The following is a 12,867-nucleotide window of genomic DNA, read 5'->3' as shown; positions in this document are numbered from 1 at the left end:
TTACATGATTGAGAACTTTATTTTCTATTTTGAAAAGCAGGGGAAAAACTTGTAAAATCCTGACAATTTGATTCAGTAATCTTCAAGTCACTAACTCTAATTTTAAAAATAAGTGCTTTAATTTTATATTCAAAAACCTAAATACAATATACTATAATGAATTTTGTTAGGGTTTTTCTGTGTGTGCTTCGGAGTATAAACCTTCCTCTAATTCTTCTGTCCAACACTAAGTCTACTTTTAGATGATCATTAAATTGTAGTGGTCTTTCCCATCAAACATAATAGGCTTGTATCCCTGTGGTGAATGTGGAAGGCAATGATTTCAGGGAAGTTAACATCTAATCATGTATTCCATACCCTTTGGCAACTAGGAAATGTTAAAGTGCTTGGCAGACCCTATAATGATGTTCAGAGACAGGATTTATAACTTATATAGGTAACCAACAAAAATCCTTCTAAGACTTGCATTATTAAAATTTGTAGATTTGCATTGTTGAGACTTATCTTCAACTTTTGCATAGTTCTATATTTCATTATATCAATTTGCATTGCTACTATATCAGAAGAAGCTTAAAAATCATTTTTTTCTTCCTATGTTAGAAAAAATTTAGAGAGCATGATTCTACTAATTTCTACATTTAACAAGTTTCCTTTAATATTCCTTCCTATCACATCACCAGCCCATTCTCCATACCCCACTTAATATTTTTATAAATGCTAAATAAATGTTTAGTCTCTAAAGATGAGCAGTGTTCATCAGTTGCATCATATCATGGAAAGCCTGAAACACCAGCAGAACTAGCTTTTCTGCATCAGTCTCTGGACATGATTTCCAGGCTGAACAAGCCACAACAAACCTGTGAAGCACAAAGAAAAAATTAGTGAGGACTACACAAAAATCACAACACAAAGAGGTTCCAAATACTGATGACAAATACAGCCATGAGCTTTACTCCATCTAGTTATTCACATACCAAGTGTGAATTCTTACTGACATTAGGTAAATGTTACTGGACACAACTGAAGGGTAAAGCCATATGTATACATAATGCTAGGAATACCTTATCTACTGTGTGACTGGAGAGTAAGGACAAAAGAAAACAAAAAATTGGCCAGAGATCAAAGCGTGCTCTGGAGTAAGGTATTAGTGTGTTCAAACAACCCACTCACCTCTTCCAAAAATAACAAGAACAACAAAAAACCTTCCTAACATTTCCTAATGTAATGAGCTTGAGGGTGAATTCACACCACTGTCTGCAATGAGACTATTTTTAAAGAATATAGTGCTTGAAGACAGTTTAAGAAAGAAAAAATTAGAGAAAGGCTAAGAGGAGAGAAAAGATGTTTCTAGAAAAGCCAGACAGAAACTCTCTTGGGATAAGTCATCTCCCTCTATATTCTCCTGATTTAAAATAATAATAATAATAATAATAATAATCCCCTATGTGGCAGTTCAAAGTCTCTTGAAACTAGCCTTCCCCTTTCCAGACACTCAGATTTTTATAGCAAAATGCATTAAGCATAAATTAAAATCAAAATGCTGTTGTACAATGTAAAGCTTGTGGACAATCATGCAATGTTCACATCATTAAAAAAGACAATAAATTAAAACTTCAGCATGTGCTTTTGATTAAGCAGAATGAAATAAAAACATGCTCTGGCCCAGTGTATAATGATGAAACCACTGTCTGACTGGATTATATTTGCTGAAATGTATACAGGAACCCAAAGAAAGTTCTGCTTTGTTTTCATCTAGTGATTCATGATCACCCATCATTTTCCAACTACACTGTGCATACAATTCTCAAATATTTAGCAACATCTAAATACATTTCTTTGCAATGATTAACAACTGGTATTTAAGTATTGAAATTTCTTAAAATTCAGTTATATTTCTAAATCATGGAAAGCTTTCCTATAAGCAGTTGACAAAAGAATGTACACAGATGTCAATTAAGAGAAAATTCGCTTTGTAAGCATTCAAATTATGTTATTTTTGCCTATAGACCTAGTCAACAATGATTTATAATGCCTAGAGTTTGCAATGATGTGATGAAATGAGTATATACTATTATACATTATTTGTAATGATGAAAAACTGAAAATAGGGAGACAGTTACATAAATTATGGAAATCTATGAAACATTATGCAACCACTAAAACATCTCAAATTATGAGGCGCCTGCGTGGCTCAGTTGTTAAGCCTTTGCCTTTGGCTGAGGTCATGATTCCACGGTCCTGGGATCGAGACCCTCATTGGTCTCTCTCCTCAGCAGGAAGTCTGCTTCTCCCTCTCCCACTCTCCCTGCTTGTATTCCCTCTTTCACTGTCTTTCTGTCAAATAAACAAAATCTTAAAAAAAAAAAAAAGCATATTTAACGGCAGTGGAAATTGCTTGAAATAATGTTAAGCGGAAGTGAATTTCCCAAAAGGGACACTAAAATATTTAAAATATGATCCAAAATTACAGAAATTATATACTATATGCATTGTAGATTAGAAACATTCTAACAGTTTTTGTCTTTTAATTGTAGATGACTCTGTTCTTTTTCATTTTTTTACTGATTTTTATAAGCATGCAGTACATTTAAAATAAAATGCTATTTCAAAAATAAACCAATTTTCTGTAAAGACATACAATTCTCAAGTTAAACAATGAATGAAAAAGCTTTCCAGATAGTTTCCATGTATTTCATTTGGAAACTATTTTTTATGTATTCATTGTAATGACTTATAAATGTGTAACTCTAGCCCTGATCTCTTTTGTGAGCTTCACAGTCATGTAACCATATGCCTACTGACACATCCTCTCATATATGAAGATAATACCTTCCTTATGAGATGAAACAAAATCAACATGTATAAAACAAAATTCTACCCTAACATGCCCCAACCACAGTCCTCCCCAAATTTTCTCCATTCCAGTAAATGCTACCATCGAAATCACCAATTCATCAGTTAAGTCACCTCCAAAGTTGCTCTCAAATCCCTCCACTTCTCTCCACCTTCATTACCTCCTGCCTTGTCCAACTTATCGTTTATGCTAAGTTCTCTCATCTCATTCTTGCTCCTGTTACTTTCCACCTTATTTATATTTCATGTAAGAGCCAAAAGTCCCTTATACATGGCAAGTCCCTTATACATGTGTACATTTCATGCTTAAAAGCTGGTAAAATGCTCCCATTATCCTTAGGAGAAAATCTCTACTCCTTACCATCTCACAAGGCCCTATTATCAACTGACCACCCCAAACAAATCAGTGTTTCCAAAAGAAATATTTTTAGAGCTTTCTAGGTGATTCTAATTGCACTCAGAGTTGAAAATACTGTCCTCCAAGATGCAGTTCATACCTACCTCTTCAACTTCTTCTACCAACCCCCACCGCTGCAACTTAATTGCTAATTTATAGCCATAATGCCTCTTTCTGTTCCTTATGAATGTCAGGCCACATCCTAACTTAGGACCATATAATTATGTTCAGCAACAAAATCATTGTGAAAACATGTATTATTTACAAGGCATGGTTACAAAGGTGGGAATACAGCAATAAACAAATCAAAAACCCTATTCTTATGGGTTTATATTCTAGGAAAGGAAGAAAGATTGCTATACCAACAAATATGTATACCCACTGGATGGTCGTGTTACAAAGAAAATGTAGCAGGTGAGGGAGGCGGGGAGTGCTATTACAGGTCATCAGAGGAGGCCTCCCAGATGGTAGCAAATTTTAAGCAAATACCTGCATGAAGTAAAGGAGTGATCCTTACATATATTTCAAGGAACAGTAGGAGACAAAGAAAATCGTAACTGCAAATGCCATGAGGAGGGAGCCTGCTTGCTATATTCAAGGTACAAGAAAACAAAAGTGTCTGGAGTGGAGTAAACAGGAGGAGCACTGTAGAACGTAAGGTCAGAGTGGTGAATGACAGCCTGATCATGCAGGATCTTGTAGGAGGCCTTTGGATTTTACTGTGAGTGAAATAAGAAACTCTTGGAGGATTTTGAGCAGAAGGGCATTTTTAAAAGGGCATCAAAGGGTTTTGTGTAGACAGTGTTCTGAAGGGAAGGAGAGGCTGAAGCAGAAAGACCGCAGGAGAACCTGTTGCAACAACCTACGTGGGAGAAGGCAGTGGCTCAGCCTGGCGGGTGGCACTGGAGACAGCTGGCAGCAATCAAAGTCTGGAGAGCTGTATTCCTGGTTATTCATGTGGTTAATTCCCTCTCCTCCTCAGCATCTCTGCTCTGCTGGCCCTCTCTGACCACACTAAATGAAGCAATGCTCCACTCCCGCCCACAGATTGTCTCTATCACCTTATCAACTTGCTTACTCCCTTGGCAGCATTCTTCACTAGTTATCTTGCTTGTTTGCTTTTGTCTCTTTTTCCCAGTAAAAAAACAAAATCTTTAAGAAGGAAATCTTGTCTGTCTTGTGTCCTCAGTATGTAAAAAACAAGTTCTCACTACATACTTCGTGAATGAGTGAATGTAATTTCTGCCCCAGGATCAGGACTTTTTCTTAAGTCAGACAGCTGAGGTGTGTCTGGCTGGAACTCCTGTCAGTGTGCGCAATACAATATCCAGATGTGTCAGGAAATATGATAGAATGCTTACTTATTCTCTGTGCCTGATGATGATTTTACACCTTTGGCCCTTTATTACGAAAAAAAGAGTAAGATCTATGTTTAACCTCTGTAATTTACCCTTTAATTTGTACATTAATGTACATAAACTGAATATTACGGGAATGGATAATTTAGGATGTAGATGCTAACAAATATAGGTAATACTGGTATAACATGCTATGCACAGGTGACATTTGACATGGAGACCGATAATAACATTTTGAACAATAACACTGACTGTAAGCTCTTTCAAAAATTTAAAGTATAAAAACATTACCCATTGAAATATGTCTACATATGATCATTCTAATTTTTTACATTCCAACTGAAGCCTCTGTACCTATCATCTATTCACCGTGCTAGATGTAGCCACTTTATTTTTTATAAAGGCCCCCAAGCTACCAAAGACCTCTGAGAGGAGATGGCCAGACTATGTGAATGAGGACCTCCCAAGCCTTTCTGCCAATTTCATATTACCTTGTTCTCCACCTACCAGGTTATAACATTTTCTTTCTCACTCTCTCCATAAACCTCATACAACACAAATGAAATGTATAGGAATTGGTAAAACATTCTTTTTTAATATAAATTAATTTACCAATCTTTATCTTGGTCACATCAGTACTATCTATGACTATATGAACCACCACACATTTATAGGCAATCAAATTTTAACTGAACTTAGCATAAAACACGTTGGGTGGAACAAATATGCTAATATGTGTACTGGGTTTTGAGAATGATGATGATATGTCACTGAGTCAACCTTAAATGGTGTTCTGCACAAAACACCTAAAGGACTGATTTGCCAAGTGTCCCAAAAACTGGACAGAGAAACACACATTAAACGCCTAATAGCCTTACCTGTCATCTCTGATATGGTAGAAAAATCCATAGCCATTGTGGACCATGGGAACTGCCACTCCCTGGATTTTAAAATAACCAACCAGACTGGTTGAGAGAACAAAGTTTCCACCTCCTCCACTGTGTGGCATAAAGAGAGGTTATTTTACTAGGCTTACAGAAACTTACATTACTTCTGAAGAGCTTTTAACCTTCAGAAAAAAGGTTCTGATGAATCAAGTTATAAAACACTGTATCACATTACCTTTTGGAGAAAAGAGGGTCTGTAAAGAGTTCTGGAACAGGAAGACCTTCCTCTTTTGCTATGAGTAAAAGCCCTAAAAGATGACGGTCAAATCCTGCAATGAAACCAGAAGTATGAAGATAGAAAAAAAATGTTTCAACATTAGAGAATTTTTTAAAGTCAGAATAATTCCAATATAAGTACCTTTTCCAGCTGAAAAATCTTTCATCATTTTATTATGTTTTGCAAAAGCTTGTAACATCTTCTGCTGCCTCTCAAGAAGCTGTGTTAAAAATCAAGACAATACTTCAGTAAACTATACAGAAACCAAATTTTAAAAACCCTGAATTCAACATGATTGAACATAATTTGAGAAATCTGAAAGAGAAAAGATTTCTATGAAGATGCTGAGACACGGGTTTCTACATATTTTCCTTACTTCTTCTACTGTCTTTTCTTTCCTATATCATCCTTCATCTTGATTATTTCTTTCTAAGGAAGGAAAATGGAAACTTGTGGGCAACACTGAAGTGATATTCATAAGTGTAAAGACAGAAGCAACTATGATTTCAAAACACAGAGCTGTTCAAAATAATAATGAAATAGTTCTATGCTATTAAAATAAATGAACATATATATAACCTTGTCTATCAAAACTAAATAACAAATACAATACCAAAACAACAGTGGAAGGGAACCACCCTATTGTCTAAATGGCTTAAAAAAAAAAAAAATTACAGGGGCGCCTGGCTGGCTTAGTTGGTAAGGGATGTGACTCTTAATCCAGGGTTGTGAGTTCAAGCCCCACACTAGGTAGAGAGACTGCTTTGAAAAAAAGAAGAAGTATAAAGCAAAACATAACTGTTCTGGTTCTAATACATGAAAACAAGAATCTGTGATTTCAAAACCTTTCAACCATATCAAGGAAAAGCATCTTTTTAAGGCACTTTAGGATAGTCTGTACTTCACTGGTGTTATCCTAAAGGTAGATCAGTAATAGTAAAATATTCATGGTATCAAAGATACTTTGCCCAGAAAGTGACACAACTGAGCTTCTTCTCAGGTCTTTCCTGTTTCATATTCTTTCCAAGTATATACAGTGAATGAATGCTTTAAACACCTGAGGGACAAATATCTGAAACTATTTTACTGATCCAGGGGAACTGAAGCAAAGAAGTTGGTTATTTAAGGACTAAGGTTCCTGTAAACAAGTAAATAATAACTTTTTCAATACTCACACCAGTAGAAGGATCCTGCATGGACTGACACCACCGGAGCGCTTCTATAGTACACGAGCGCATAGTCTCTGTACGGCCATGATAAAAGTACCTTGTCGTAGCTGTCTCATAGCAGCTGCCAGGGCTACAAGAAAAAATGAAAATAAAAGAAAGTGTCATAACAAAGAAAATATTCAAATATTATTACAAAAAAAAACCTTACCTAATAAAGCTGGCTTTGGTCAGAGACTAAGTTCTACACTACAGGCCACTGTTGTGACTTTCAGTAACCAAGAGACTACTTTCAATAATCAACGAGTAAAAAAATATTCTGATCTACAGGGTCTGGGACACCATGGCTTCCCTCCTTCCAAGGCTTGGCTGTGGTCAGGTTCTATACCGCAGTGCATCTGTGGTAGGTAGCCTCTAAGAAGCACCCCCAGTGATCTCTGCCTCCTGGTAGTAATACTCTGTATAACTCCTCAGTTTGAGTGTGAGATGGACTTGTAATTTGCTCCTAATGAAAAGAGCAGGATAAAAGTGATGGGATGTCACTTTTGAAATTAGGTTACAAAGAGAGATCTGAATCACTCTCACTTCCTTAGTATGAGGAAAGCAGGCTGCCTCACTGGAAGGTGCCCTACAGAAGGCCCAGAGGATGAGAAACTGAGGGTTGCCTCTGGAAAATAGTCTGGAAGGAAGTGATCTCCGCTAATAATCACAAGTGAGCTTGGAAGCAGATCCCCTCTGAGGAACACCTTCAAATGAGAGCTGAATGACACTCTAACTATGACTTCAGGAAACTTGAAGGTAGACGCACCCAGGAAGCCTGCACCTGGGTTCTTGTGTGACAGAAAATATGAAATAGCATTTACTGTCTTATGCCAAATGAGTTTGTGATAACTGTTACACAGCAATAGATAATACCGAGTCCCTGGCCTTTAGTTCCTTCATACACTACATGAATCACTACAGGATGAAGTAAAAGCATTCTCTAAGAAGTTCCCCAGAGTGATGACTGTTTTCCTGAGTTGAAGAATGATGTAAACAATTTTAGATATAGAGCTCTCTTACTTATGTAACATTATTATTTCTGATGGTTGGAATCTAGAGTTAAAGAGATCAAATGGAGTGAGAGGAAAAGATGTGAACATGGGCATTAAGAAGGCTCAAACAGAATTACTAAGCCTCTTCTGCCCAGTGTATCTATAAAGCTATCTCCCTGAGCTGAAACAGTATCCTTTTCAAGTATGAAGAGGAGAAAGTATAAATGAAAACTTAACACTAACATTCTTTAAAAAAAAAAAAAAAAAAGATTAAAAATAAAAGCAGTAAGTAAAAATATCACTGCACTGTAACCTCTAACAAAATAATATATCTTGGTTATGATCATCAATGCCTACTAAAACCATTAGGTAAAAAACTCAGGGAGGAAACTTTATAATGGACATTGGTTTACAAATCCACTCAGTCTCAACAGGATGAAATAGAAAACAAATGATGTTAATTACTTGATGTACTGTCATAAAAAATAATAAAAATAACTGATTCTTAGTCTCAAGTCTCTAGATCTAACTCCGAGTTTATGGAGAACATGGGAGATAGAGCAACATGTTTAATAGTTATTTTTCTTTCATTTAAAAGGCAAATGCATAAAACAATAATATAAACCTGTATCAATGGGCACACAATGTATAAAGATGTAATCGTTAACAAAATAGAGTAAGAGATGTACAGAAGCAGAGTTTTGTCTACTACTAAAACTAAGCTATTATTCAATGAGGTTGTTACAAATATAAAATATGAATTGTATTCTCCAAGTAATCGTGAATAAAATAGATAAAAAATGAGGTGAACCATGAGAGACTATGGACTCTGAAAAACAATCTGAGGATTTTGAAGGGGCGGTGGGTGGGAGGTTGAGGGAACCAGGTGGTGGGTATTGGAGAGGGCACGGATTGCATGGAGCACTGGGTGTGGTGCAAAAACAATGAATACTGTTACACTGAAAAGAAATTGAAAAAATATATATATATATATAAAGCTGAAATAAAAAAAAAAAAAAAAGAAGGGAACCAAAATGGTACACTTAAAAAAAAAAAAACAAACAAAAAAAACAAATAAAAAAGAGGTAGTAGAAGCATTTAGAAACAAAAACCAAGTAAGACCTATAGAAAACAGAGCTAGGTGGCATAAGGAAATATTTCTTTATCAGTAACTATTTTAAATGTAAATAAACTATTCAATCAAAGGCAGAGATTGACAGAATGGATTAAAAAAACCCATAATCTAGTATCTTATATTCACTGTAGATAAAAAGTCATTAAGAGGTTAAAAGTAAAAGGAAAAAATGGATATTCCCTAAAAATAGTAAGTACAAGAGCTGGAGTAGCTATGTTACTATCAGACAAAATAGCTTTTAAGTCAAGAGTAAAGAGGCAAACAGGACACTATATATTAATGAAAGGCTTAATTCATCAAGAAGACATAACAATTATAAAAATATATGCACCTAAAAAGAGCCCTAAAACATACGAAGCAAATACTGGGAAAATTGAAGAGATAACTAGACAACTCTCCAATGGCAGCTGGAGACTTAAATATCGAACTTCTGATAACTGAGATAGCCCATGTAGACAGGAGATAAATAAGGAAACAAAGAACTTGAACAATAGTATCAATAACCAGACCTAAGAGACATATATAAAACATGCCACTTCCGAACAGTAGAATACCAATTCTTCTCAAGTGCACATGGAACACTCTCCAGGAAAGACCAGTGAGTAGGCCACAAAACAAGCCTCAATAAATTTAAAAATACTGAAATCATAAACAGTATCTTTTTCAATGACAATGAAATGAAGCCGGAAATCATAACAGAAGAACAACTGGAAGATTCACAAATATGAAGACATCCAGCAAGACACAAACAACAAATTGGGAAAGGGAGAAATCACAAGGGAAATTAGAAAACACCTTGAGAAGAATGAAAATGAAAACGCAACCTACCAAACCTATAGAATGAAAAGTGTTCAAAGGGAAGTTTATAGCTGTAAATACCTGTATTGGAGGGGGAAGAAGCCCCTACAAATCAACAGACTAAGGGCACACCTTAAGGAACTGGAAAAAAGGAGAGCAAAGTAGACCCAAAGCCAGCAAAAGGAAGAAAATAATTAAGACTAGAAATAACCAAAATAGATAAATTAAAAATTAGAGAAAGTTAACTAAACTTGATTCTTTGAAAAGGTCAACAAAACTGACAACATTTAGCTACAATGATTAAGAAAAAAAAGGGTAAAAACTCCAATTACTAAAATTAGTTATGAAAGAGAGGGCATTACCTCCTTTACAGAAATAAAAAGGATTTTAAGGGAATACTATGAATAACTGTAAACCAATAAACTGGATAACCTAGATTAAACAGACATATTCTGACTCAAGGAAAAAAAAATCTGAACCTACTTCAAGTAAGGAAATGAATGTGTACTCAACAACCTCCCCACAAACAGAAGTCCTAGGTCACGTAACTTCATCAATGAATTCTAAGACTTAAAAAATAAACACCAATCCTTTTCAAATTCCTCCAAAAAACTAAAAAGGAAGGAACATTTCCTAACTCAAAGAGAGGCCAGCATTATCCTCCTACCAAAAACAAAGACAACACTAACAATGAAAATATAGAAAGGGAAATTAGAGAATCGATTCCATTTACTATAGCACCAAGAAGTGTAAGATATCTGGGAATAAACCTAGCCAAAGAGGTAAAGGATCTGTTCTCGAGGAACTACAGAACACTCATGAAAGAAAATGAAGAAGACACAAAAGATGGAACAGCATTCTATGCTCATGGATCAGAAGAATAAACATTGTTAAAATGTCTGTACTGCATAGAGCAATCTATATTTTCAAAATTCCACCAGTATTTTTCAAAGAGCTGGAACAAACAATCCTAAAATTTATATGGAACCAGAAGAGACCCTGAATTGCTAAGGGACCCTGAATTGTTGAAAAACAAAACTGGGGGCATCATGTTGCCTGATTTCAAGCTTGACTACAAAGCTGTGATCACCAAGACAGCATGGTACTGGCACAAAAACAGACACATTAACCAGTGGAACAGAGTAGAGAGCCCAGGTATGGACCCTCAACTCTATGGTCAAATAATCTTCGACAAAGCAGGAAAAAATATATGGTGGAAAAAAGTCTCTTCAATAAATGGTGCTGGGAAAATTGGAGAGCTATGTATAGAAGAATGAAACTCGACACCATTCCCTTACACCATACACAGAGATAAACTCGAAATGGAATAAAGACCTCAATGTAAGGCAGGAATCTATCAAAATCCTGGAGGATCTTCGGCCACAGCAAATTCTTTCAAGACATGTCCCCAAAGGCAAAGGAAACAAAAGTGAAAATGAACTTTTGGGACTTCATCAAGATCAAAATTTTCTGCACAGCAAACAAAACAGTCAACAAAACAAAGAGGCAACACAAGGAATGGTAGAAGATATTTGCAAATAACACTACAGACAAGAGCTGATGTCCAAGATCTAAAAAGAACTCCTCAAAATCAACACCCAAAAAACATAATCATGTCAAAAAATGGGCAGAAGACATGAACGACACTTCTCCAAAGAAGACATACAAAAGGCTAACAGACACATGAAAAAAGGTTATCATCATTAGCCATCAGGGAAATTCAAATCAAAACCACATTGAGATACCACCTTACACCAGTTAGAATGGCCAAAATTAACAGGACAGGAAACAAGTGTTGGAGAGGATGTGAAGAAAGGGGAACCCTCTTACACTGTTGGTGGGAATGTAAGTTGATACAACCACTTTGGAAAACAGTGTGGAGATTCCTCAAAAAATTAAAAATAGAACTACCCTATGACCCTGCAATTGCATTTTTGGGTATTTGCCCCAAAGATACAGATGTAGTGAAAAGCAGGGCCATCTGTACCCCAATGTTCATAGCAGCAATGGCCACAGTTGCTAAACTGTGGAAAGAGCCAAGATGCCCTTCAAAAGATGAATGGAGGGGCACCTGGGTGGCTCAGTGGGTTAAAGCCTCTGACTTCAGCTCAGGTCATGATCCCAGAGTCCTGGGATTGAGACCCACATCAGGCTCTCTGCTCAGCAGCGAGCCTACTTCCTCCTCTCTCTCTGCCTGCTTCTCTGTCTGCTTGTCATCTCTCTGTCAAATAAATAAATAAAATCTTAAAAAAAAAAAAAAGATGAATGGATAAAGAAGATATGGTCCATATATACAATGGAGTATTATGCTTCCATCAGAAAGGATGAATACCCAACTTTTATAACAACATGGACGGGACTGGAAGAGATTATGCTGAGTGAAATAAGTCAAGCAGAGAGAGTCAATTATCATATGGTTTCAATTACTTGTGAAGCATAAGGAATAACACAGAGGACATTGGGAGATGGAGAGCAGAAGTGAGTTAGGGGAAATTGGGAGGGGGAGACAAACCATGAGAGACTCTGGACTCTGAGAAACTGTGGGTTTTATAGGTATTGGTGAGGATGTAGAGAAAGAAAACTCTTTGGCACTGTTGGTGATGCAAACTGGTGCAGCCACTCTGGAAAACAGTATGGAGTTTCCTCAAAAAGTTAAAAATAGAACTACCCTACAACCTAGTAATCGCATGACTGGGTATTTATACAGAGGACATAAACATAGTGATTCGAGGGGGCACATACACCCCAATGTTTACAGCAGTATTATCTACAAAAGTCAAATTACGGAAACAGATAAAATGTCCATTGAGTGATGAATGGGTAAAGAAGATATAGTGTGCGTAGATTACTCAGCCATAAAAAAGAATGAAATCTGCAATGATATGGATGAAGCAATAGAGTGCTATGCTAAGCAAAGTCAGTCAGAGAAAGACAAATACCATAGGATTTCATTCATATGTAG

General features: G+C 36.1%; 1 protein-coding gene across 2 annotated transcripts in view; it reads right to left on the bottom strand.

Moving 5' to 3' along the window:
- CROT (carnitine O-octanoyltransferase) overlaps window positions 1-12,867 on the bottom strand; it is a 54,242-nt gene continuing 41,375 nt past the window's right edge. For both annotated transcript variants that reach the window (XM_047695442.1, XM_047695443.1), the window contains exons 14-18: window positions 6,948-7,071; window positions 5,914-5,992; window positions 5,731-5,824; window positions 5,487-5,606; window positions 1-857 (exon numbers count right to left, since the gene is read on the bottom strand). In XM_047695442.1, coding sequence (XP_047551398.1) covers window positions 737-857; window positions 5,487-5,606; window positions 5,731-5,824; window positions 5,914-5,992; window positions 6,948-7,071 — 538 coding nt within the window. In that variant the 3' untranslated portion in view covers window positions 1-736. The remainder of the gene's footprint in view (window positions 858-5,486; window positions 5,607-5,730; window positions 5,825-5,913; window positions 5,993-6,947; window positions 7,072-12,867) is intronic.

Source organism: Lutra lutra, chromosome 11 (genome assembly GCF_902655055.1).
Source record: "Lutra lutra chromosome 11, mLutLut1.2, whole genome shotgun sequence".
NCBI classification, from domain to species: domain Eukaryota; kingdom Metazoa; phylum Chordata; class Mammalia; order Carnivora; family Mustelidae; genus Lutra; species Lutra lutra.
This window is presented reverse-complemented; position numbering and strand designations above follow the sequence as displayed.